This window comes from Anguilla rostrata, chromosome 2 (genome assembly GCF_018555375.3).
Source record: "Anguilla rostrata isolate EN2019 chromosome 2, ASM1855537v3, whole genome shotgun sequence".
Taxonomy (NCBI): domain Eukaryota; kingdom Metazoa; phylum Chordata; class Actinopteri; order Anguilliformes; family Anguillidae; genus Anguilla; species Anguilla rostrata.
Genome location: NC_057934.1, coordinates 67,415,861 through 67,443,157, shown reverse-complemented (window position 1 = coordinate 67,443,157; position 27,297 = coordinate 67,415,861). Strand labels below are relative to the sequence as shown.

At 48.6% G+C, this 27,297-nt stretch overlaps 1 protein-coding gene across 1 annotated transcript; it reads left to right on the top strand.

The window, feature by feature from the left end:
• The first annotated feature begins 532 nt into the window (after positions 1 to 532).
• rhot1b (ras homolog family member T1) lies at positions 533 to 27,211 on the top strand. The gene is given in 20 exon segments (XM_064323440.1): positions 533 to 967; positions 3,162 to 3,220; positions 3,361 to 3,442; positions 3,559 to 3,602; positions 3,696 to 3,749; positions 3,917 to 3,969; positions 4,608 to 4,716; positions 6,269 to 6,370; positions 8,923 to 9,021; positions 9,485 to 9,593; positions 10,273 to 10,393; positions 11,203 to 11,287; positions 13,168 to 13,313; positions 13,696 to 13,796; positions 15,373 to 15,494; positions 15,766 to 15,888; positions 16,666 to 16,868; positions 19,365 to 19,487; positions 25,825 to 25,841; positions 25,844 to 27,211. Coding segments are annotated over 20 exon segments (1,887 nt in total). The 5' UTR covers positions 533 to 930; the 3' UTR covers positions 25,942 to 27,211.
• Positions 27,212 to 27,297: the final 86 nt, after the last annotated feature.

Sequence of the window (27,297 nt, the reverse complement as noted above, 5' to 3'; positions counted from 1 at the left end):
GTTAATAGCTTGTGTAACTTATATAACAATAATTGCATAGACATAGGCTGTCATTTTGACAAATTTGCAGTATATACAAGTAAATAATTTTTTCTTAAATAATATTTAAAGTATGAATGTAAGCATATTTGTACTATTTAAGTATAGCTACAAAGACGAGACCCGAGAAATTACCGGTTCAGATTCAATGAAGGGAATCTTTTACCTTTAGATTCAAAGGTGATAGAAATGACAGAATATGTAAAATAACAGCATGTGTAGAAACTTTGATCTGGCCCTGATTTGTAATATGTCATTATACACACCCCTTTTCTGTGTCCTCTGTTCTGTGGTAGCATGCGACTGAAACTGGACCAGCTCTCAAAAATGATCAGTTTTTACTTGTTAATTTGTTAAATTTGTTACTTTGTTATTATCACCAGCCATTATTTTATTGCAACACATCAGACGCAAGTGAGATAAACTATTTTCATAGTTTGGGAAGTTCTTGCGTAGTAAGAAGCTAAAATCTCAGTAGGAATGTCCCTTCCCACTCGCCGTCGGGGTACTGGAAGTCGGCGGCAGGAGGCGTGCGCGCGGAACATTCAGGAGACCACCGCAGAATGTCATAACTAGCTAGCCATCTGAGATTAGCAGAAGGCGCAGTTTAATTGGGCCCTTCTGAAAATGCGGATCCTATTGTTTATTAGTAAAGATAACAGTTAAGCTTATTCTTAATTAACGGACACTGCTAAATCACCAGAAGAGTCGGAATCCCTCCGTCCGGTTTGTCCTACAAACAGTGCCGACACTTTGGGGTTGTATAAGTGAACTGCGTAAGGCCGGATTAGCTAGCTAGCTAGCTAAAGTACTGTGCAGTCGAGGAGCCTAGATGTTTTTCAGTTAAATAATTCACGTGTTTAATCTGTTGACGAACAAGGGGTTGAAACGATGAGGAAGGACGTAAGGATATTACTCGTCGGGGAGCGTAAGTTTCACTCTTAACATGTTGCCATGTTCCTGAACTTGCTCCCTACAGTCTGACAATGCTAGCTGTCTAGCAATGTAGACAGTAATTAGTTGCCTAATTAGTTGATGCAGCTGTATGATACCAAATGCAACACATGAATGATTATCAGTCAGTATGTTGATAATCGACGGAGCCCACTGACATTCGTTCGACATTAAGGAATATTTAACTTGAGTGTGCTTGCTATAAATTAGTCTAGCTAAGTTGTTAGACTAAATAACTTTGTTGTTGAAGTTCCCTAACCGGTTTGTGCTTCTCGTCCACGTTCTTTTACTGGGTTAACTGATTATCAAGCTGATGACATAAATGTAAATAAGCCGTAATGCAGTTAGGGGTCTCTGTCTGTGCATTATTTTGAATCACAGTTAGACTAAGCTCTCTTTAGCTTTAGATGATAGCGAGCTAGGTACTGTAACTCGCCTAGTTATGGATTGGCCAAATATTCAAATTTAGAAATCAGGCATTGACTAAGTAGCTGGCTATTTCGTCGTATACGCTTCCGACAAAGTATTGTACAATATATACATGGTGTACTGTTTTGACTGACCTGCTAATGGAGGAGCTTGCGATTTTATGGATGCTTTATGTATGCGCTATAATGGTATACAACCCTACACACTTTGTTGACGAGTAAAGGACAAAGCCATGGATCAGTTCAGCTCCGGGGTCAAAATCCACACTGCGCTTGTTCGTTTACTGACATGCTTGCTGTGTTCTGTTATTTACGCCGTGTTTAGCCGTGCTGCCATACGGCTATCTGTAAGCTTGCTTCCAGCGTTTTAATTCAGTCACTATAAGGCACGCATAACTTTGCATTGCAGGCGATGCCCACGCGCATTTTTGCCGATTGGGTTTAAGTTCTGTTTAGGAACAAATGGAACCTCACTCACAGAGTGAGTGTCCTTCTCTACTGAGATATGTCTCCATTCTTTTGTCCTGCATCTATTTCTGAAGTCTAGACTATTGCTCATTGGCCTGCGTACACTTTACTTTTAGTGTTGTCTACATTAAGTATCTGTGGTGAAGGACTTGGTCAAAGCTTTGCCCTCTTAGCTGTGATCTGTGTGCCACACAAGTTCATGTCTCATTATTATCAAGCAGTTGACATGCTGGCTTAATTTTGTGGTAGTGTTTTGACTGCCTGTTGTAGACCATCTGGTCTGATTCTTGTCTGGAGTGTTTTAATTAGGCTAAGTCTCACCACTGACCACCAACAGTCCAGAATTGGGCGCCTATGTTGGCGATTGCTCAGGTTACTGAAAGAAGGGCAAACCATTCTGCAGGTGTTGCTCATTTGTTTAAAAATACCTCTGCAAATCTCACCACTGACCTTTGCTGAGAAATACATGCAGACATCGCCCATAGCCTATTGCATGGCTGAAGTGGACAAATTGAGTATTGGACTACTCTGATCTGAGACTTCGTGGAACAACAGGATTTATGTTAGTGGCGTTCATAGGATAGCAAGGGCCATTAATCCTTCTAAACAAAGTTGAAAAGCCAGCAACCCAGTACTGTCGTGCATGCATAGTTTCCTGCTGTCCTGATAGAATTCCCAAACTAGCTCTTTCAGTCGTGCAATCCAATCATTCTTTGTTTTAATTGGCTAAATAAATCACGTCCCTTTCATCTCAGTTTATGATGAGGGACGGTTATGATATAAAATTGCTGCAGTGCATAACAGGTGGATACTCACTGGTGGTGGTTGAGATGAACCCCCATCCTCTTCACTATAATGTGCTTTGAGATCAACGGAAGGAGCCGTGTAGAGGAAATGTGTCCCCCCTCATTATCACCTGCAGTATTGTGTTACAAACAATGGACGTCTTGCCCACAACTACCAGCGTTATGGGTTCTGACTCATAGAACCTTCTGTCATTTTAACATGCTTGATGTAAAAGTGCCTGCCTGCATGCTTGTTACGGGTTCTTGACCCAAATCTGTCCCACTGAGTAAAGATGCAGTTGGTACCATATTTAACTCTTTTGTATGCCCGAGAAGCATTCTGTAGAGCTGTGTCAGGGCTGTGCTGTCACTGGCTGCCTGGTGAGCTCCAGATTTAGGTTTTGCCCTGTTTAGGCTGTGTTGTTTTTTTTGCATGGCGTATTGCCACTGAAGTAAGCCGTGTCATTGCCGTCCTTGTTTTTAACAGCCAAGGTGGGGAAGACGTCTTTGATCATGTCATTAGTCAGCGAGGAGTTCCCAGATGAGGTATGGAATTCTCTAAACATTCCAGCTTTGCTTGCGAAAAGTGTCCTTGTGAGTGTGGGGTGGACTGCGGAGTGGACTGCTAAATTTGCGTGCCCCCCTTTCACAAGTCCAGAGCTCTACCCATGTTTCCTGTGAAACAGGTTCCTCTACGTGCTGAGGAGATTACCATTCCTGCAGATGTCACTCCAGAGAGAGTCCCCACTCACATAGTAGATTATTCAGGTAACAAAATCGGTCACAGATTAACATATTGTTTGCGGAGAACTGGCATTAAAAAGCCATTCTATTATTTTTGCATTTGCAAATCACAGGTGTAATGTTTTGTTTTACGTCTGCAGAGGCAGAACAAACAGATGAACAGCTATTCCAAGAAATATCAAAAGTAATAATTTTATGATTATTTTTCCAAATTAAAAAAAAAAATATATATAGTTATGATTCTGGAGGTAATAAATGTTCTTCTTCTCCTTTGCAGGCAAATGTAATATGTATAGTGTATTCCGTCAACAACAAAAAGTCTATTGAGAAGGTGAGTTTAGCCGTTTCTTGTATTTAGCGCACAGGCTACTCTCAGCATTTTCTTTGCTGTGAATGTCTGTCTTTGTATTACGTTTAATACTTTCTGCTTTTATATTTCTTCTGTATTTTCTTCTCTGCTAGCATTTATCGCTCTCTGCATTTGTTTTTCTCTTGCAGGTAACCAGCCACTGGATTCCACTCATAAATGACAGAACGGACAAGGATAGCAGGTGAGTGGTGCGTTTAGTGTGAGGCAGGAGACTATACGTATGACCTGTCTGTGCAGTGGCTGCGATGGCTATGCTTCGCTAATGGTATTTATGTGTTTTGTATCAGGAGCAGTCTGAGCACTTTGGTGGGGTTGGGGGGTGGGGGCGGGGTTTGCAGAGGGTGTGAGGGTGTTGTGTTACGTGACCACAGCCACGAAGCATGTTGTGCGGGTTTGCCGGGGTATCTGGGTTAAGTTTAGTCTACAGACGTGACACAGGGCTCGTATCTTTGAACCGGGAGTAATGCAGCCTCATTGCATTTTACACAGCCTCTTATTTCCCTGCCCAGGGAAGCTGCCAAGTTTCACCGTGCGCGAATCTAATCGCAGAGAGAGCACACGGTGGAGGAGAGGAAAGCCCTGTGATTGACGGCTTTACTGCAGCCATATCAGAGTTGTAAATGACTCTGTGTTTGGGCCTCCCTCCATAAAAATAAAAAAAACCCAGCGCACAACAGTGCTTCACTTTTTACTTTCAAGTCTCTGTAATTGAATGAACGAATCACATGATCTGGCCGATTGTAAAGGAGGCCGGCGCGGGGCTGCGGAACTCGCAGCGTTTGCTCACAGCGGCTCTCGGCTCTTGTTTTTGGGACGCAGGGTACCCCTGATTCTGGTGGGGAACAAGTCGGACCTGGTGGAGCACAGCAGCATGGAGACCATCCTCCCCATCATGAACCAGTACACCGAGATCGAGACCTGCGTGGAGGTGGGAGCCCGTGCCATACGCTGGTTTGCGTGTCGCTGGAGTAAGAGTTCGCGCGACCCGGTGGTCCCGGTGGTCCCGGTGGTCCCGGTGGTCCCGGTGGTCCCGGTGGTCCCGGTGGTCCCGGTACCCCCTTTTGGCTACGTGTCAAACTGTCTGGGTCGTGTGTGGGACATTTCTGTAGTCGCCTCGCTCTAGTGTCACATGACTGCGTGTGTGCAGTGGTGCTGTCGCGCCAGGGAGGAAATGTCACCGATCTCCTGTGGAGGACCAGTCAAGGAACCCGCAGCGTTCGTTTCAGGCTTCAAGGAGTGGAGCTGCAGTCGTGCCAGGACTTTGAAAGTTTATGTTGCTTGAAGGAACTGGGTGTAACTCTGGTTTATAAGTGAGGTGTGTGATCACTCTGTGTTTGTGCGAGGGGCATTCAGTTGCTCCACCTAGGACGGAGTGTAGCACAGGTAGGAACGGCTTGTACCAAGGTCGCAGGTTCGATTCGTAGGCTGCTGACCTGAGTATAACCATTTTTCAGTACTATCAGCGAGAAATGGATACAAGTAAATGCTTGTAAAAGTTGTAAGTGCTGTAAGCGCTGCTAATGCCGTATGTAAGTAATGTCTGTTGAAACGGTCGGGATCTGTCTGGAATTGAATAGTCGTAGCTCGCGCTAACTCGTGGCGCTTGTCGCTCTTCACTTGGAGGCTGCTTCTGTTGTTTGAACGGCCCTGTGAAAACATTTACATTCCGCGGTCTCCCGAACGTCTTGCGCGGCTGAAGTTGCAGGACCAGGACTCGTCGGGCGTGTCCAGAAACGCCTTTCAGTGCGGGGCGTGTCCCGCGCCGCTGCTCGGCTCGGGCGTGCGCCGCGCGTCGCTGCTTTCGGTCGCGGACGGCTTTGCTGATCAGCTTTCTCTGTCTGAGCGGTCTGACTGATCCTGTCTCCTTAGCCCCTCTCTGCGTAGACGTGAGCCCTGACCTGACCCAGGTCCTTTTAGGATAGCGACTTTTTATAGAGAGACTGGACTGTGTCCCCATAATCCTTAACATTACGTTAGGTTACGGGCGTTTAGCAGACGCTCTTATCCAGAGCGACTCACACATTACACTTTTTACATGGCATTTATATTGCATCCATTTATACAGCTGGATATACACTAAAGCAATGCAGGTTAAGGACCTTGCTCAAGGGTACAACGGCTGTGTCCTACCCAGGAATCGAACCTGTGACGGTTACAAGACCAGCTCCTTACCCATTAATCTTAGCTGGTGTCAATTTTCCAGACCCTAAAGTGGAGAGAATTCAAGGAGTTCTCACTATCAGAAAAAGTGATCCTCCTAGCCTTAGGCATGTACGACTGGTTACTGTGTTACATTGATGTGTGGATTCAGCATAAAACTCCATTCAGACCTGCAGCTGAATCCTGGTCCTTCTATCGCATTCATATGCATGTTTTATTGAAGGGAGTTTGGATTCGATGTCTGATTTCTGTTTTTCGCTATCTCGTTGTGAACGTCGGCTGTTGTGTTTTTTGTTTTTTTGTTTTTTTTTCCCCGAAAGTGTTCGGCCAAAAACCTGAAGAACATCTCGGAGCTGTTCTACTACGCCCAGAAGGCCGTCCTGCACCCCACGGGACCCCTGTACTGCCCCGAAGACAAGGAGGTGAGAGCGGCCCCGTGCCAAGCGCCCCCGCTGCGTACTGAGCACCTCCAGGCCCCGGTGCAGTGCCTGTCATTCATTTATCACACGCTGCGCCTGTGCCTCCTAAAAAAAACGCCTCTGGTCTTCATGATTTACTCCTGGCTGAAAGGCAACTCTCACTTCAATAAGAGCCCGGCTCTGAAGGAGAACGGTGTTGCTGAATGGGGGGAAAGAAAGCTTTCCATACTGCATTTGCCCTGCTGTTGAAATGCTGTAGGGCAGTGGTCTCAAACTCAGTGCCACGGAGGGCCGTGTGTATGCTGGTTTTTATTCCAGCCTCAGATCTTGATTGTATAATTAGTTCAATTATTTGCTCAATTAGGGGATGCAGGTTTGCACATAACGGTGACCCGACGTCTACGGTGAGCCGCACTGTCCAAATAAAAACTTGCTCATATTCTGTGCTTCAGTGCAGTTAAATGCGTATGACTGAATGCATAATTGGACTCAATTAAGGCGGCATTAATTGGTGGGAATTAAAACCTGCATACACACGGCCCTCCATGGCAACGAGTTTGAGACCACTGCTGTAGAGTGTTCACGTGCGCTCGCAGATTTTGGTCGCACGCTCGGTCGGAAGACTGTGTGTTTGTGCGTTCGTCTGGAGTGACAATGCGTATTTAAGTGTGTTTGTGCGTTCGTCTGGAGTGCCGGTGCGTATTTAAGCGTGTTTGTGCGTTCGTCTGGAGTGACGGTGCGTATTTAAGCGTGTTTGTGCGTTCGTCTGGAGTGACGGTGCGTATTTAAGCGTGTTTGTGCGTTCGTCTGGAGTGACGGTGCGTATTTAAGTGTGTTTGTGCGTTCGTCTGGAGTGACGGTGCGTATTTAAGCGTGTTTGTGCGTTCGTCTGGAGTGACGGTGCGTATTTAAGTGTTTGTGCGTTCGTCTGGAGTGACGGTGCGATTTCAGCGTGTTTGTGCGTTCGTCTGGAGTGACGGTGCGTATTTAAGCGTGTTTGTGCGTTCGTCTGGAGTGACGGTGCGTATTTAAGCGTGTTTGTGCGTTCGTCTGGAGTGACGGTGCGTATTTAAGCGTGTTTGTGCGTTCGTCTGGAGTGACGGTGCGTATTTAAGCGTGTTTGTGCGTTCGCTGGAGTGACGGTGCGTATTTAAGCGTGTTTGTGCGTTCGTCTGGAGTGACGGTGCGTATTAAGGTGTTTGTGCGTTCGTCTGGAGTGACGGTGCGTATTTAAGCGTGTTTGTGCGTTCGTCTGGAGTGACGGTGCGTATTTGAGCGTGTTTGTGCGTTCGCCTGGAGTGACGGTGCGTATTTAAGCGTGTTTGTGCGTTCGTCTGGAGTGACGGTGCGTATTTAAGGGTGTTTGTGCGTTCGCCTGGAGTGACGGTGCGTATTTAAGCGTGTTTGTGCGTTCGTCTGGAGGACGGTGCGTATTTAAGGTGTTTGTGCGTTCGTCTGGAGTGACAATGCGTATTTAAGTGTGTTTGTGCGTTCGTCTGGAGTGACGGTGCGTATTTAAGCGTGTTTGTGCGTTCGTCTGGAGCGACGGTGCGTATTTAAGCGTGTTTGTGCGTTCGTCTGGAGTGACGGTGCGTATTTAAGCGTGTTTGTGCGTTCGTCTGGAGCGACGGTGCGTATTTAAGCGTGTTTGTGCGTTCGTCTGGAGTGACGGTGCGTATTTAAGGTGTTTGTGCGTTCGTCTGGAGTGACGGTGCGTATTTCAGTGTGTTGTGCGTTCGTCTGGAGTGACGGTGCGTATTTAGTGTGTTTGTGCGTTCGTCTGGAGTGACGGTGCGTATTTAAGCGTGTTTGTGCGTTCGTCTGGAGTGACGGTGCGTATTTAAGTGTGTTTGTGCGTTCGTCTGGAGTGACGGTGCGTATTTAAGTGTGTTTGTGCGTTCGTCTGGAGTGACGGTGCGTATTTAAGTGTGTTTGTGCGTTCGTCTGGAGTGACGGTGCGTATTTAAGCGTGTTTGTGCGTTCGTCTGGAGTGACGGTGCGTATTTAAGTGTGTTTGTGCGTCGTCTGGAGTGACGGTGCGTATTTAAGCGTGTTTGTGCGTTCGTCTGGAGTGACGGTGCGTATTTAAGTGTGTTTGTGCGTTCGTCTGGAGTGACGGTGCGTATTTAAGCGTGTTTGTGCGTTCGTCTGGAGTGACGGTGCGTATTTAAGCGTGTTTGTGCGTTCGTCTGGAGTGACGGTGCGTATTTAAGTGTTCGTCTGGAGTGACGGTGCGTATTTAAGCGTGTTTGTGCGTTCGTCTGGAGTGACGGTGCGTATTTAAGCGTGTTTGTGCGTTCGTCTGGAGTGACGGTGCGTAGTTAAGGTGTTTGTGCGTTCGTCTGGAGTGACGGTGCGTATTTAAGGTGTTTGTGCGTCGTCTGGAGTGACGGTGCGTAGTTAAGCGTGTTTGTGCGTTCGTCTGGAGTGACGGTGCGTATTTAAGTGTGTTTGTGCGTTCGTCTGGAGTGACGGTGCGTATTTAAGCGTGTTTGTGCGTTCGTCTGGAGTGACGGTGCGTATTTAAGCGTGTGCTACCCCCCGTTCGTTTGCAGATGAAGCCTCCCTGCGTGAAATCCCTGACGCGCATCTTTAAGGTGTCGGATCTGGACAACGACGGGGTTCTCAATGACAACGAGCTCAACTTCTTCCAGGTAGGGGGGGCCCTTCCTCTTGTGCCGCGCTCATCCGAATTGTAAATCTGTCGCTGCGGTGCGGTGTCCCGCACGTGCTGTGCTGCGGGCGGGGCAGACGCCTCGCACGTTTCCCTGTGTCAGAGCACACCTCACTGCCCAAAATGTGCGTACTGCACCCCTGTACCATCTGCACAATGGTGATGGTGGAAATAGTATGTGTATGAGTATATGCTTATGAGTATGAGTGTGTGCTTTTCATCTAATTTCTGTCGAAGATGTGCTGTTGTGCTGATGCATTATTTGTATGAAAACTATACACCCCACCCAATATTAAGTGGGCGACTGAATGCCTCAGGGCTTTTGCTGGAGTCTGTATCTGTCCCCCTGGAGTTCAGCGTGGAGGATACTGATGCCTCTGGCCTCTGCTGCCCAGTGCTGATGCGGCCCGTTGTGTGTGTGTGTGTGTGTGTGTGTGTTGCAGAGAACCTGCTTTAATACCCCACTGGCACCTCAGGCCCTGGAGGACGTGAAGAACGTCGTGCGGAAGAACATGAGCGATGGAGTGCGTGACAATGGCCTGACTCTGAAAGGTGAGCCGGGTCCCCCGGGCCTCCTGCAGCGCGCCTGAGTCAGCCTGAGTGGGTCTAAGTGAGTCTGATTCAGTCAGAGTCAGTATGAGTGGGTCTGAGTCGGTCAGAGTCGGTCTGATTGGGTCAGAGTCGGTCAGAGTCAGTCAGAGTCTGTCAGAGTCGTCTGAGTCGGTCAGAGTCGGTCAGAGTCGGTCAGAGTCGGTCAGAGTCGGTCAGAGTCTGTCAGAGTCTGTCAGAGTCAGTCAGAGTCGGTCAGAGTCGGTCAGAGTCGGTCAGAGTCGGTCTGAGTCGGTCTGAGTCGGTCTGAGTCGGTCTGAGTCGGTCTGAGTCGGTCTGAGTCGGTCAGAGTCGGTCAGAGTCGGTCAGAGTCGGTCAGAGTCGGCACAGGTCGGTCAGAATCGGTCAAGCTCAGAGTCGGCGATCTGTACACAGCTCATCACCCTGGCCCACGCGCTGAAACTGGGCGTGGCTCACACAGGTTCTGACACAAGCTGTGACACTGGTTCTAACCCAGGCGCTGATACAGGCTGTGACACAGGCTCTGACACAGGTTCTGACCCACGCGCTGATACAGGCTGTGACACAGGCTCTGACACAGGTTCTGACCCAAGCGCTGATACAAGCTCTGACACAGGCACTGATACAGGTTCTGACACAGGCTGTGCTCCCCTTTCCTCAGGTTTCCTCTTCCTGCACACACTCTTCATCCAGAGAGGACGGCACGAGACCACCTGGACCGTGCTGCGCAGGTTCGGCTACGACGACGACCTGGAGCTCACGCAGGACTACCTGTTCCCCCCGTGAGTCTGTCATCATACGCCTTCTGAAAAACCTGCTGGTTCAGCAGAGATCTAGGGAGGTGGCATTAGTTCTAATAGAAAGCCATCGGAACAGTATACTTGTTCTTTTTTTTTTGCAAATCATCGGATATCCTCATGTGTTTGTTCTGTTTCGGTTGCTTATTGGGCATTTCATTAACCTGGATTCAGTATTACCTCATTACAGAAGTGTGCTGTAAGGCACACTTCTGTAAGGGTCATTTTTGCAATATGTATGTTTGAATCCATTAAATCGACAGTTTGTTGCAATTTCTGCTGTCTGTGGCTCAGCTGTAAGATGGAAGATAAAATAAGTCATTTCGTCAAGCCTCCTGTGGTTTTGGGTGTGTGACTTAAAACTACCAGGACGCAATCTACCTGTAGACTGAGGATTTTCTCTTAAATATTGTTAGTGTGCAAAATAAATCTAGACCTCCAACTTGTCAGAAGCTGTGTGTGTTAAACATGTCCTCAAAGAAAGCATGCAGTTTTTGCAGTAAAGGATATCTTCTGTGCTCTATCGTTGTTCTATGACCTTTGACATACAAAGCATTTTACAAGTCAGTCATTTATATCAGAAGTGGATCATGTGTAATGTGTAACTGTGAGTTGCTGATCTCTCATTGCAGTTCTGATCTGAAACAGCATTAACATACAGCTCTGACTTTATTAATGAGGGGTGATGGTAGTTGACAGTCATTTTTCCTCTTGTGCTTTTAAGGAAGGCTGAATTAATCTGGGTCTTAACCCCGAGTGTTCTCAGTTTAACTGCTGTGTTTGTCTTCTCCCAGGTTAAAAATACCACCGGACTGCACCACTGAGCTCAACCACAATGCCTACCTCTTCCTCCAGAGTGTCTTCGATAAGCACGACAAGGTAACCCTCAGACAAACCGCATTTTACGTCCATGCAGTCATTGACTGGTAATTTGTGGTCTGGCTGTGATTGCTGTGTGATTGGCTGTAGTTTGTGTTGCTGGTGGAGCTCCTGCTGTCCTTGACAGGCTGTCAAGTGTGATTATTGTAACAAGTGTTATTATGTGGACAGTGCCATGCTGGGGTCCCCCTTATTTAACGAGTCCATTAACTTTGTGCGTAGTGTACTAAAAGCGTAGTTAGTCTGTTAACAACCTTATTATTACATCATTAACACCTATATTTGAGGATGTGGCTGCAAACGTGTAAACGCAGCTTCCTTCGAAAACCAGTCCCCAACCCTTCTTTAAGTAATGGGCGCGGCTCTGGGCTGAAAGCCGATTGACGCTCAGCCAGCTGTGCCCTGACTCTGGTATGTGCACACGCGACAGGGATATAAACGAGGCCACATGGCATTTCAAAAAAAAAAAAAAAAAAAAAATTCCATTAGCTGCACAGTAACAGTCTTTGAAATTGATTTTTTTAAAAACATGGTCGCAGATAATGTGCAAGTGGGTTCCAGCTAGCAGGCGGAATGCTTACTGTATATGACTGTGTGCAAGCCTATTGATTTAAATTTTTACTCTGTGTGTGTGTGTGTGTGTGTGTGTGTGTTATTGACGTGTTCTGCGAGCTCAGTCTGGGTGTGTTACTGACAGGGTGAAAACGTGAAGCGTAGCTCCTGCCCATTAGCTTCGGCTCAGAGTGCGCTTGTCATCGCTCGCGCGGCCTGGTCAGCAGAACACTGACCCTAAGTGGACGGGCATCTCCTCTTCCGGAGCTGAAGATATGGCCTCACTGTGCCGCTTATGTGACGTGGTGCGGTTAGCCTAGCCTAGCCTAGCGCTTTACCGCCTACTCAGTCAGATTGATTATTTTTCACGGAAGAGCTACACGGCTTCTGCTGAAGACACAGCATTGCTGATTTGACTGGCAATTCCATTCCATTCTCAATGTGAACAAGTGTTCCAGTTGTTTTCTGTACAAGTAATTGCAAAGAATTTCCCAGGTAAGGGTGCAGTTAGTCTGCTTACAAGTGCAGTTAGTCATTCTGTCAACATGGGTGCCTCTCCCTGATCCTGGTTCTGTTTTAACCGTGAATGTGTAGCATTTGTAAGTGATGGCGCAACATTTTCTGACTGACTGGGAGAAACAAGGAAAGAAATCAAGGTTTTCATGCAAAATGACTACACCCAATAGGACACACATTTGGGTAAACATGTTCCTCTCAGCAATACCCTTTTCCCTCTAGTACTGAACGTGAGCTCTCCCTGTTACAGTTGATGGGGCTCAGTTATAAAGCATGTAACAGTGTTGTAGTGGTGTTCATTCACTCATTGGTCATCTCTGGCCTGACTATGGCCAATGTGTGACCGTTGACTATTTTATGCCAGTGTGTGAACTTTGACCCTTTTGTGCCAGTGTGTGAACTTTGACCCTTTTGTGCCAGTGTGTGACCGATGACTCTTTTGTGCCAGTGTGCGACCATTGACTCTTTTGTGCCAGTGTGTGACCGTTGACTATTTTATGCCAGTGTGTGACCATTGACCCTTTTGTGCCAGTGTGTGACCGATGACTCTTTTATGCCAGTGTGTGACCGATGACTATTTTATGCCAGTGTGTGACCATTGACCCTTTTGTGCCAGTGTGTGACCGATGACTCTTGTGCCAGTGTGTGAACTTTGACCCGTATGTGCCAGTGTGTGACCGTTGAGTTGTATGTGCCAGTTTGTGACCGTTGAGTTTTATGTGCCAGTGTGTGACCGATGACTCTTTTGTGCCAGTGTGTGACCGGTGAGTCGTATGTGCCAGTGTGTGACCGTTGACTCTTTAATGCTTCAGGACAGAGACTGTGCCCTGTCTCCAGATGAGATGAAGGACCTGTTCAAGGTCTTCCCCTACATGCCGTGGGGTCCTGACGTGAACAACACGGTCTGCACCAACGACCAGGGCTGGATCACCTACCAGGGCTATCTGTCGCAGTGGACGTGAGTACTGCCGTGCGTGTCCTCCACACGTGGAGCTGCAGCTCCTCTGTTTTTACATGCAAAGACCCTCATGGAGCTCACACACTCGCACGCTCACTCGCTGTTCAGCAGGCTGAAGATTCTCCACTAGGGGGAGCTATCAGCACCCATGGTGCTTCGCATCAATGACACTGTGTGACCTTGGTATTCTGTCCCCATGTAAGGTGACAGTCATGGGGGAAGCACCTTTTTTTAAAATGTGTTTCTTCTGTCATTTAGAGGATATGAAACTGCCCGTTGCTGAAGTATACTGAGTAGTGTTGTGTGTAGGGTGTTTATTGGTAGTCGTAGCTGTGACGCGTGGCGCTGGCCGACTCTGGGTGTGGTCCCTCCCTGTCTCCAGGTTAACGACGTACCTGGACGTGCAGCGCTGCCTGGAGTACCTGGGCTACCTGGGCTACTCCATCATCTGCGAGCAGGAGTCCCAAGCGGCCGCCATTACAGGTGAGCGGACGCAGCCGCCGCCGCCGTCGCTGCGTCAGTGCGTGCTTGCGGTCAGCGGGGGGGGGGGGTGAATGTGACTGGGGGTAGGGCTGCCCTGTGTAAATCTGGCATTGCCCCTCAAGTGACAATGGTTGAGAGGCCCTGCTTATATAAGTATATTATATATTTGTCAGTATAAGTAATGTTAAGTATATTATCGATCGATTAGTCAATCAAAGCTTTTGGCTGGCGATTATTTTTGGCTCTATTGCTGGACCGCAACAGCGGGGCCAGCCCTCACGAAGTCTGACTGAGGAGTGTGTGATGTGAGTACATGGTTGGTGAGTTAGTGAGTACACATGGCGGCCGGATGGGTGTGGTCCCTACCTAGGTTTGACCTGGCTGAGCTTGGAAAGTCCGGCTCTGCTCCTCCATCTCTGCAGCGCGAGTCCCAGGACCGCCATTAAGGTCGACTGAGAAGAGCAGCGCGCGCGCGTTCCGCTGCGTCAGTGCGTGCTCGGTCAGCGGAAGGCGGTTTCTGCAGTCCTTCTGGCTGGAACCTGCGTAGCAGGCGCACCATAAGCTCCAAGCTCCTGTGTGAGTAACCAGACATGAAGCTTTCACCCTGTGGTGGCGGAGAGGTCACATAGTCAGCCATAACGGTTTCGACCTGTCTTGTGGGGTCACAAACCCATAACGCTTCCTCCAGCCCCGTGGCGAAGAGGGGATCACCTGCAGAAGTCCCCAGCCCACGCGGTGAGGCGGTCACTACCCTAACGCTTCTCCAGCCCCTGCGGTGAAGGGGGTCACATAACCCATAGCCTTCCTGCCGACCCTGGGTGAGGGGGGGGTCACCACAACCCATAACGCTTCCTCCAGCCCCGCGTGGTGGGGGGGGGTCACCAAACGCTTCCTCCAGCCCCCGCGTGAGGGGGGGGGGCCGACGTTCCACCCCAGGGGGCCAAACGCTTCCTCCAGCCCCCGCGGTGAGGGGGGGGTGGGGGGGTCACCATAACGCTTCCTCCAGCCCCCGTGGTGAGGGGGGGGGTCACCATAAGGCTTCCTCCAGCCCCCGCGGTGAGGGGGGGGGTCACCATAATGCTTCCTCCTGCCCCTGCGGTGAGGGGGGGGGTCACTGTAACACCATGAGGCTTCCTCCAGCCCCCACGGTTTACACGAGCGCGCTGCCTCCTTTTTTTACACAGTAATTACGTCCATTTTGTTTCCCTGCCAGCGCAAAGAGCAACAGGAGTTACAGTTGGGTGGCTGTACTGGTGTCAAGGCGCACTGTCGTCTCGTGTGTAATTAATTTGTCTAATTGACAGAACAATAAGGGGCTTTATTGGGCTGCGCAGTTATGCAAATTGGGCCGCATGTTGAGAATCACTGCTTTAGTAGATGGGACGTGTACCTGCCACTGATTTGAATCGGAATAAGTCTTAGGCTCGGAATAGTCTTAGGCTCGGAATAGTCTTAGGCTTAGAATAGTCTTCCATTGCATTGATTAAGATTTTATTAAGCCCAACATTTTCTGCTGTTAGCTACCTCATTTGTGTTGTTGTTATTAGGTAAATGGGACCGTTTTATTTTCTGTGACACTGCCTTCCCCCCCCCATCCCCCCCCTTCCCGTACAGCGGCAGAGGACGATAAGGGAAGACCATAAGTCCTTCTATGCCATCAGCACCACTTACGTCTACGGCCAGGAGAAGTATTTACTGGTGAGCCAAGATTTCCACGTCTGTACCCTATACTGGAACTGATGCGGCTGGAGAGACTCAGCCGAAGATGACTCAACAGTATCCTTCCCTGTTGTTTGTGGTATTCGTCTGATGTGTCATGCCTTTCTGTCCGTGTCACATGACTCTGCTTGCACGTCTCGATGTGAATTAAACCGATTGAGGGGGGGGAAAAAAAGTTTCCGGATTAGTCCGGTTGCCAGTGGCAACGAGCTCTTTGACCTACACCGGGTTTCTCTCCCTCTCCCTTCAGCTCCACGAGGTCTTCCCCGAGTCGGAGTTCCTCTCCGAGTCCGACCTCGGCTGCGACGTCGTCTGCCTGATCTACGACGTCAGCAACCCCAGCTCCTTCGAGTACTGCGCCAAGGTCTTCAAGGTGCCTTCCCACTTTCATCCATCTCCTATGGAGTTCCCCGCCTCTTGACATTATAACCACTTTTTATCTGCAGTATAAAATAAAGAATTTAAGAAGGTATCCGTCATTGTTACCCAGTATTTTCTGCTGGTGATGGTGGCGATATGTAAGAATAGAAATAATGTTATGTCTGCTTACGTGCTTTACCGTGCTTTACCCCAGAGTTAGGACAAAGCACCACACCTTGCAACATGAACTAAGGCAGGTTATCACCATGGTGACAGCAGTTTGAACTAGTCCTTCTTTTGGGAAGTGACCGCACACATGATCCCTGATTCATTCACCCGTGGATTTTCTGTCATCCCAACGCGGTGCCAGTACTGTGTACATTGTGTTGTCAGTGAATTGTGATTTCAGGAAGCCTAGGACACATTACTATTACAGTCGGGGGCGACATAGCTCAGGAGGTAAGAGCGGTTTGTCTGGCAGTCAGAGGTAGTCGATCCTCCCCCCCGCCCTGGGCGTGTCGAAGTGTCCCTGAGCAAGACACCTAAACCCTTAACTGCTCTGGTGAATGAGAGGCATCAATTGTAAAGCGCTTTGGATGAAAGCGCTATATAAATGCAGTCCATTTACCATTTTACAGTTCTACAGTATCGTACATTTTTAGAGAAAACCGCAAACGCATGTTAGCCTCTGTATGTGCGTGAACGTGCGTGCAGGCCGTGCGGTGCTGTAGCTGTTAGCCCCGCGGCCGCGGCGGTGACCCGTCTCCTCCTCCTCCTCGCGTTTCCGCAGCAGTACTTCATGGACAGCAAGACGCCGTGCATGGTCGTGGCCGCCAAGTCCGACCTGCCGGAGGCCAAGCAGCAGCACGGCCTGCCGCCGCCGGACTTCTGCAGGAAGCACAAGATGCCCCCGCCCCAGCCCTTCACCTGCGACACGGCCGACGCACCCGACAGGGACGTCTACATCAAGCTCACCACCATGGCCATGCACCCGTGAGTAGTCCTGGCCTCGGCCCCGCCTTTCCTCCCCCAGCCTCTAGCCTAACCGGGAGTAGCCGCCCCCCCCCACCGGTCCCTCGCATGTTCCTATTGGTCCTTCAGTCCTACCGTTCCACCCTGTGTGTGTGTGATTGTTTTTGTTACGTGCCCCTTATTGTCTTTGGCCATTAGTGGCGCTGGTTGAGCGTTGGTGTAGCGGTGAAGGGGTGGGGCCCCTGGGCTCCTAACCCAGAAGGCTGTGGGCTCAGAGTCCAGGTGTTCATACTGCCTGAGGGTTCTTTAGCTCTATTTGGCAGTTGGCTGCCTGTTTTAAAAATAACAAACACACACCGGTATCCTGGATCTCTATTGCTGCAGTTTGAACTTGAGTGCGTTTGAACTTGAGTGCGTCTCCTGGATGGTCTTTAGGGCTGAAATTAGGCCTTGTTTTCCTCAGGTGTGGCAATGGCTGATTATTCAAAGTGGCAGTTTTGCGCAGTAGCGAATTTCCCCCGGAAAACGACGTTGCCCGCTCAAAACGGGGAAATCAGTTCAGCGCTCACAGACTTAATTAAGGCAGATGAGAGGACAGGATTGATGTTTGAGGCGTCCTGAGGGATTGCCATCTCAGTTATTTAAAATATAAAAGTAATTACATCGCTGGAGAGTTTGGGAAGACTGAGAAAGATTAGCAGTAAATGCTGTTCTGTTTCTCCAACCTGGAAACAGAGGGGATGGAGTTACTGCATGTCAGGGTATGACTCAGCAGTGCAGAGCAATCCTGACCAGAATGACAGATGGCTCCTGTTAGAGAAAGGCGGCAGAGGTTACACTTAGCTTTTAGATATCTACATTTCAAACATAGGCCATGGAAATTTCTGCGCTTTGGCCAATTTCACCTGTACTTTAAAAAAAAAAAAACAAACTAATATTCTTAGTGTGACATTAACAGAGACGTGGGAGTCTACATTCTGAATTGTTAAGTTGTATGTTGGTTAGTTAGCCAGGTATTTTGTAATAAGCCAGCTGTGCTACAGATGATGCCTGCGTCAGGTCACAAAATCACCCCCCCCGCCCCTTCCCCCTCTCAACTGAAAAACACGGACCCCTGCTTTACAGTCACCTCTGGACACATGGTCATGTGGTATCATCGCATGATAGTATGGGGCCCGGGCCTGTACTCAGTATCTCTAATCAAAATCATTGCTAAAATTATTGTCAGGGCTCTACACACACAGCATATTTATATGCACAGTCATACCAGTCGCTCAAAAGGAACAGCTGACCATTTGGACCACACCATGGAGGTGAGCGGCCATCTTGGCCAACGCAGTGTCCTTTTGTGTTCTCTTCAGTTCTTCAAATCTAACTTATGTTGGCCCATTTGGAGGTGAACCTTGAGCAGTTCCTTGATCTCTATATTTATTTTATACACTCTCAAAAAGGATCTGTTAATATCCAGCACTCTTTGTGTTCCTACTTTTGTGTTACTTTCAACACATTTCGTCAAAGTTACTTTTTCTGTGTTACAAATATACAGTTTATGTGTTACAAAGGAAGACTTTAACACAGACTGTGTTGATCGTAACGCAAAATGTGTTGCCCTTAACTTGACATGCAGGTTCATTAAAAAAATGTTATGAGTTGTTTTTTAACACGTTTTGACAGTCTATTATTAAGTTTTATGAGTATTTACGAAAACTATCAATCTGTTAATATTTCCATGTGACTGTTGTATTCATTGAGGCCAACATGATGCATTCAGTGAGAGGCTTTGGAAGCAGTATTTACAGGAAGCACAAGTTCTCTACTGTGATTTAGTAGATTTAATATGGGGAAAAGCTCATCTTGTCTAATTTATATCATGACAACCCTGATTTTATGGAAACAAATACTTGTTAAAAATGGATGATTTTGAGTCTCCTAAATCCTTGTGTTTTTATCCTGTTATGAACTGAGCCTTTCTTTCCCTTCGTTTATTCCTTGAGTTTGTGGAGTGTTTCCCCTCTTTCCCTTTTTACAAACACAGCCTTTGTGTTCTGTCTGAGGCCTGTAGGTGGGCTTTTTCTTTTTTGTGAAATTCTGTTTCATGTTTTCTGTTTTCCAATGTACAAAACGAGAACAGAAACGGGTAGCATTGTTTAGGAAACTTTTTTAAAAAACTCTTCTGGATTTTCTTTGTGCTCTCAGTATGAAGTTACCGCTGCCCAGACCAGCACATTTTTACATTTGAGACTTGATTTGTTTTCTTCACAAAAAACTGCGAAGTCCTGTGCTGTGGGGTTTCAGCCTCTCAGGAAAGGTTCATGCTATACCCAGCATTCTCTCCTGTAGGTAACATTCAGTGAGATCACATGCACCTGTAATGCATTTACCAGTGCTTGCGTTTCCTCCCCCCAGCCCCCTCCCTCTCCCCCTCCCCCCCCCCAACACCCATGTGGGGTACGGTGAGGGGAGGGGGGGGGGGCGTGTCCTGGTACTGACCTGCTCTTCCTCTGTGTGTCTCTGCAGCCACGCCCGGTTGCGCTGCATGTGCTCCTGTAACAGGTGCACCTTTTGCATCTGTCAGAACCTCCTCAACTCAGAGCTGCTGCAGTCTGTAAAGGCCAAACTCTACACTGCCGTTCTCAGCAGGTCCTTGAACCCCTTTCACACCCGGGCCCCCCCCCCGGGGGCCACCTACAGAGCTTTTTTAAAAAATATGTGTTTTTTTTTTGTTTATTTTTACTTAGCGTGTTTCCGTTCTGCTTGTTCTGACCCTTCATTTGCTGCTGACCGCTGTTGCCAGGCAGCTTTCCACTGCATATCCAGAGTCCGCTTTGGAGAAACTCCACAGCTGTGTCGTTTGTCAGGGTGGGGGGGAGGGGGGGGTTGTCTTTTTGAAGTTCATTTTAAGTGGAAGTGCTTTTAGCTTATGAACAGGAAGTGGGGTTTGCATTGGATTCGCCCGCTTGGGTTCGCTCTGACATTATTGCTGTTAGTTTGAATTGCTTTCTTGGAAACCAATCAATCCGACTTGCTGATTTGAAACTGGCTCTCCGTAAATCCCATCTGAGCGTGGGGAGAACAAAAAAAAAAAAAAAAACTAAATTGAGTTTTACAACCCAGGAGCGACTTTTTTTTTTTTTGTTTTCTTTTTAAAGTGATGTGCTCCTGCATGAGATTTCTTTAATTAACAGTTAAGTTTAATTGTTGATTGAAAGCTGTTTTTCCCAAAGCCGCACACTCACTCCTGCCCCTGGTATGTGCAGCTCCATGTTCAGGTGCACAGTCTCCACAGCCACTCCCCTCTCCTTACATGTGCTAAAAATAGAACAATGCCCGGAAAAGGCTTTCATTTTAACCCATCGGTGGCTGGGTAAGCCAGGGATGTAAATCGGGGCAGTGAGAGAGAGAGAGTGCATGTGACTTATATGCCACCCTTTTTTTTTTTCTTTTGGCTTCAGCCTATTAATAAGGACCTGCTAAGCTTCCCGCTTCTGTTGACCAATCGCATCGGCCCTTTGCCCCCTGCCGGGAGGAATGGCCCTTCCCACACTGCTCGGTGTTGAGCAGCGGATGCTTTTAGCAGGCAGGGCGGTTAGCCTGTGTCTGCGCTTCACTCGCCGCTGGCTACAATGACACAGGGCTGTAAAGCATGTGGTGGTGCAGGCAGTCACTGCAGGAAAAAGGGTTTGGCTTTTGACTTCCGTGATACGGGTTGTGACGGCGTTGCACAGACGCATGCTAATTTCCCCGCAAAGTGAGAATGACGCACGGAACCCTTGGCCGTGTACAGCATGCATGCGATTTGAATGCTTAATTTGTGTCATTTAATAGACAAGATTTCCTCAGTAAACGGGTTGGATATGCAGTTTGGAAATCTGCGCTGGAGAGACCGTCATCTGTCCGGTGTGGGAGAAACGTTAATATTTTTGCCTTTTTGTCATCACCCATGACGGCTAAGTTTCCTTTCAGCTAAGACGAGCTGTTTACAGGACACTGGAAACCTCATAGAAGCCTTCGTGATGTAATGCACTGACGACTGTGGTCGGCTATCGACGTGCAGGAAAGATGGTCTTTTGTCATCACGTTGAGGGGGTCATAAGGGAAAAAAAGAGACCTATAAAAAATGGTGAATTCTATGGTAAAATGGAATTCTATGGTATCTCCGGTGTCCAGTCGATCTCTGCATCTTCGTAACCGAGACGCCAGATCTTTGCTCTGGCTGGCGGAACTGTGCGTGAGAATGGCGTTCTATGACGTTTCCATAGCGGCAGCGTGTGTTGACGTGCTACTGAGTGTCGCTCGCGCACGGCCACAAGTTCAAACCCACGAGAGACGGCGTCATCATTGGGTTAAAGTCAAGCCAACCGTACGTTGTGCATTAATGCCTCATGACGGAAGTTAACCTAAGAGGGAAAAGTGGATCCTCTTCCAGGTTCAGGCATTAGGAGTCTTGGGGGAAGCCTCTCGACCAATCGCTTCAGGCGAATCGTGAAACCAATTGGATGATTAAATCCCAATGAATTCGTGTCTTGTGTGAGACCTTGGCTGACCTCCAGCTGTTATGCTGCCATGAAGTACAGCCAGAAATACTACATTCCTGGATTTTTTTCAATTTTCACGTCAATGCCTGTATAACCCAAATGTTGAATTCTACTCTTGCTGGTCATCTTGATGGTTTGAAAAAGGGGTTGAAGCCGTTTGAAATGGACCAAAATGGGAAGTGTCATGAAATTAGTTCCTTTATTTGTGATTCGTGTTCTGTAACTTTTTATTTTTATTTTAATTTGTGCTGTTCCCTTTCTCACAGCTGTTGGTTCTAATATGTTTTGCCTGTTTTTTTTTTTGCTTGCTGTGGCTGCCAGTGTCTAACATGTCACACTAACACTGTGTCTGTGTGGTCAACGGTGCCTCTCTGTAACCTATAACCTTTAACCTTTAACCACCCCTGTCTGTGTGTTTGATTGAGAAGGCTGGTTCAGGAGCTCCTGGACCAATGGGGACATGGGGCTGCTATGCATCACCATCCAATCAGTGAAGCGTTCCACTCAGTGTGTTTAGTGTTTGTGTCCACGCCTACTTTGATTTACTTGGACACTGTCAGGAAAGCAGATGATTTGTGTGTATGTAATTGGATACAACAGCTCTTAAAAAAAGCAGAACAACAGTTGCAGCCCTGTTTAAATTGAGTCTTTGCTGTACTCACCCCAATCCCTACCCCCCCCACCCACCCCCCCTCACCGTCCAGAGGCGGGTTTGATAGCGCGTGTGTCTCCTGAGAAATGGAAGCAGAGAAGGCTGCGGGGGAAGGCTAATCTAATACACGAGTAATCGCCCGTGGCCAAAGCAGTGAGCTCGGAGAAACCTCATAGTTTTCATTACGCTCCGGGTTCGAAGGGCCTCGTTCCGGCTTCAGAGTCCATTTAGCATCCGCTTCTCGTCTGACATTTCATTTTCACGGGTTTGTCCGGCGCCCAGGCGGAAACAGAAGCAGCGCTGGCATTTTTTGAGACGCTCTGCGTGTTGCCGTGACGCTCCGTTGATGCGGGTAATTTGGTTGCCGCCGCGAGCCTGGGGCCTGGTGCTGGGCTGAAGCCTGAGGTGTTGAGTGAAGCTGAAGCCTAAGGTGTTGAGTGAAGCTGAAGCCTGAGGTGTTGAGTGAAGCTGAAGCCTGGGGTGTTGAGTGAAGCTGAAGCCTGAGGTGTTGAGTGAAGCTGAAGCCTGAGGTGTTGAGTGAAGCTGAGTGAAGCTGAAGCCTGGGGCTGGGCTGAAGCCTGAGGTGCTGAGTGAAGCTGAAGCCTGAGGTGCTGAGTGAAGCTGAAGCCTGAGGTGCTGAGTGAAGCTGAAGCCTGAGGTGCTGAGTGAAGCTGAAGCCAGGGGCCTGGGTCTGGGCTGAAGCCTGAGGTGCTGAGTGAAGCTGAAGCCTGAGGTGTTGAGTGAAGCTGAAGCCTGAGGTGTTGAGTGAAGCTGAGTGAAGCTGAAGCCTGAGGTGCTGAGTGAAGCTGAAGCCAGGGGCCTGGGTCTGGGCTGAAGCCTGAGGTGTTGAGTGAAGCTGAAGCCTGAAGTGTTGAGTGAAGCTGAAGCCTGAAGTGTTGAGTGAAGCTGAAGCCTGAGGTGTTGAGTGAAGCTGAAGCCTGAAGTGTTGAGTGAAGCTGAAGCCTGAAGTGTTGAGTGAAGCTGAAGCCTGAGGTGTTGAGTGAAGCTGAAGCCTGAAGTGTTGAGTGAAGCTGAAGCCTGAGGTGTTGAGTGAAGCTGAAGCCAGGGGCCTGGGTCTGGGCTGAAGCCTGAGGTGCTGAGTGAAGCTGAAGCCTGAGGTGTTGAGTGAAGCTGAAGCCTGAGGTGTTGAGTGAAGCTGAAGCCTGAGGTGTTGAGTGAAGCTGAAGCCTGAGGTGCTGAGTGAAGCTGAAGCCTGAGGTGTTGAGTGAAGCTGAAGCCTGAGGTGTTGAGTGAAGCTGAAGCCTGAGGTGTTGAGTGAAGCTGAAGCCTGAGGTGTTGAGTGAAGCTGAAGCCTGAAGTGTTGAGTGAAGCTGAAGCCTGAGGTGTTGAGTGAAGCTGAATCTCCTCCCAGAAGGCCTTTGATTTGTAGTGTTTGATGTGAGCCGCTAGCCCGAGGTTGACGGTCTGCTGTCTTTGTGCTGCCGTTCATGTTTGTTTTGAAAAGGGAAAAGTGGACTTTGCCCTGAAGTGTTTGGCTTCATGTAAAATAGGCAGGACCAAGTTTGTAATCTGTTACAAATTACATTGCATTTTATCAGTTGCTAGTCAGAAATTTGTTTAAGGCTCAGCTGTGGTAACATTATTTCATGGAGAGGTTATAAATTTTGTCAGCCACTGTAAGCCATTGTAGTACTGTTAAAAAAAATCCAGTTCCACAGACTTGCAGAAAGTGCATTAAGGTTGCGAGAACTCTTCACCTGAAGGAGTTCAGGTAACAGATTTTCCTGCTGCAGTAGGGGGTGTTTCCTGAGCCACCACCAGAGGGCAGCATAGAGCCAGTGTGTGGTTTTACAGTACGTGCCTGGCCTGCGGACCGCATTACTGTTATTGAACTGTATGCTGTCTATTTGTGTGTACAAGGTTGAGAGGGTTGAGATATAATTAGACTAGCTAGATGCCTTGGTCTTGTCTGATGAAGAGTTCAGCCCTGTCCACCTGGTTTGTGCTACTAGACATGTAATCTATCATGCCCTGGTAAAGTCCAGACAGAAAGGGAAGGTGGGGGAGGGGGGGTATCGGCAGACCTGCACAGAACAGTGAGGCCACACACCGATCTGCCTTGTGACATTTACCACATCTTTATTTGGATATGTTTTTCTTTGATCTTTTTTTTCTCCCGTTCATCGGTCCATCTCATCGCTTAATTGTCTTAATTTTTTTTGCCATTTCAGCATCGTGTTGCAGTTCTCATCGTTGCGTCTTCGTTTCTGTGCCATCTCCATCTCTCTCCTCCTTCCTCCTGTTTCACGTTTTTGACCTTTGTCAGGCCTGAGTCTGATGCATTGCAGAGAAAGAGGCTTGGTATTTAGAAGTGCCCTCTCATTTAGGAGATTTATTTCCCGGTTTGCACTGAATTTGGTTTGCTTTGACGGGGGGATTGAGTATCTGGGCAGTGGAAAAGTGTGTGCCTGGTAGCTGACGGTGCTGTAAAGATACGTGTAATTTTCAAATGCAGGAAAAAGGGCAAATGTAATTTGTATCCGGAGCAACTCTGCGTATGGAGCAGGCCTGATGTTTCTTCTGTTGGGCTCTCTAGCTGTGGCACTGGGCTAGAGCTGCTGCTTTGTTTTGGGTACAGAGAGGGTATCAGGACCACTGCCCTGCCCTCTATGTGTGAGTGACTGGTACTCAGATCAGGCTTGACTGCCCCCCCCCCCAATTCATCCCTACGCTGAATTTCCAGTGTCACCCCCCCATTTCATCAACTGCTTAACCATGGCCCTTCAGTTTGTGCAGACTCCCAAGTGTAAGCTTGCTGCTTTCTCACTGCAGCCCTACCTTTGTTTTCCTTCTGTGTTTGTATTTTTGTGAAGGTGCTTATAGGGGTGTGTAGATTGGGGAGGTGTTTGTGAGTGGTGGGTGTTGGGGGGGGGGGGTCATTATTGTTTCTGGCCTCAGCCCAGTGTTGGGCTGTGGGAGGTGAGGGGTGAGGACTCCAGACTGCGGTTTGATCACTGCTGGATGATTGTGAACGTCTCTCCATTGGATCAGACTGCAGCCCAGTGCCTTCATCCCCACTGTGAGAACCTGTGCCAAATCTAAGGTGTGTTTCTCTTTCTCTGTCTCCCTCTTTCCCTCCTCTCCCTCTCTTTCTCTCCCTCTCTTTCTTTCTCCCCTTCTCTCTCTCTTTCTCTCTTTCTCTCTCTCCATCGCTCTCTCTCTCTGTCTCCCTCTTTCCCCTCTCTCTCCTCTCTCCTCTCTCCCTCCTCCTCTCACTCTCTCCCTCCCTCTCCTCTCTCCCTCTCCCTCTCACTCTTCCTCCTCTCCCTCCCCCTCCCTCCCTCTCCCCCTCCTCTCCTCCCCTCTCTCCCTCCCTCCTCTCTCCTCTCCCCTCCTCCCTCCTCCTCTCCCCCTCCTCTCTCTTCCCCCTCTCCCTCTCACTCTCCTCCTCTTCTCTTCCCCCTCCCTCTCCTCCTCTCCTCTCCCCTCTCCCTCTCTCTCTCCCCCTCCCTCCTCTCTCTCCCTCTCCCCCTCTCCCTCTCATCTCCTCCCTCTCCTCTCCCTCCTCCCCCCTCCCTCTCACTCTCCCCCTCCCTCCTCTCCCCTCCTCCCCCTCTCTCTCCCCTCTCCCTCCCTCTCCTCTCCCCCCTCCCTCCCTCCCTCTCACTCTCCCCCCTCCCTCCCTCCCTCCTCTCTCTCCCCCTCTCCCCTCCCTCTCCCTCCTCCTCTCCCCCCTCCCTCTCCCCCTCTCCCCCTCCCTTCCTCTCCTCTCCCTCCTCCCTCCTCTCCCTCCCTCCTCCCCTCTCTCTCCCTCTTCCCTCTGATACAGACACATGACCCAGGCTGACTGAAGAGCTCCACCTTCTGGCTGAGGGCGAGCGTTGGGGCCACGGTGTTTGCCGTGTTGGGCTTCGCGATGTACAGGGCGCTCCTCAAACAGCGGTGATCAGCTGGAGGGAGCGCGTGTGGTCCTCTCTATCCCAAAAAAAACAAAAACCTGTAAACCAAGTTCTGAAATCAAGTAAATAAAAGAAATTATGTTTTATAAAAATATATTTAATCATACCTCTGAACAGCAAACGAAATCAAACGCCTCGGGCTGTATCTGTGGGTCTTCTGGTTCTACTTCATTCTTCTCACGGACCATGTTGTGACTGACCGATGCGATCGCTACTTTTCCGAGTCTGATTTATTATTTTTGCGGGTTACGGGTGGTTTTAAATTGTGCATACTATTTTTGTGGCTCAGGATTAACGTGCGGAAGGTAAATGTAGAGAGAGCCTCCAGGGGTTCCTTCCCGACTGCTTTGGACACAAAAGGGACTGAACGCCGTGTAAATAAGTGTATATAAATCGGCAGCGTGCTTGCGCTTGCCTGCCCAAGAGAACAAAAGAGCCTAACAAAATTTAAAACTCCTAAGATAAGGGTGGTTTAGCAGAGTGAACACAGAAAAGCCATGTTTTCCTTTCGTCGTCTTTGCGCTCGTTTCAAATGTTAATTTATTATCCCCGTTACTGGACATGGAAGCAGACGCTGCTGAATGGGTTTTTATTTTATGTGCTTATTATTGACCGTACTGCGCGATACAGACTGCACTGCCCTTTGTGATCCGTAGCCCGGCAACCATTTGACAGGCAGCAGTAGAGCCCCTCCTTCAGGCCAAGCCGGCAGTCCTGCTCCTTCAAAAACGAGCTTCTCCACCCTGCTGGAGTTTCTGCCTCCCGTGTGTGTGTGTGTGTGTGTGTGTGTTTGCATGTCTGTGTATTCAGTTGTCAGGTCCGCTGTTATTTCCGCCATAGGACTGTATCATTATCCAGAGGTGACAAGTCCAGGCCCAGAAAGTGAAGGTCCTCCTCAGTATTTTGTTCCAGTCACCTGGATTCACTAGTTGGCACAAATTCTTCAGCCGGGAGGTAGAACTGATTAGTGAAATCAGCTGGAAGAAACGCACGGCAGGACTTTTACCTTCTGACCCCTGGAATTTCCGCGTCTGGTCATATGGTTTCGTATTTCAGAGTTAGTTCTTTTTTTTATTTTATTATTTTTATTTTTATTGTTGTTATTGCCACTACTGTTTTAGGAACCAGCAACATGCCTCTGTAGTAACGTCTCTCATTTAATGTGCTTTTTTTTTGTTTGCCCCTCCAGGCACCTGAATTGTTTCTGCCATTATGAATTTTGCAACATTTACAATAAAACAAAAACTGTGTGCTGTTGCAGTGTCTCTTTGGTTTTTATTTGACCAACTTTATGGCTATTAAGATGTTCTGGTGGAAATGGAGGAAGGGAGCCATTTTATTTT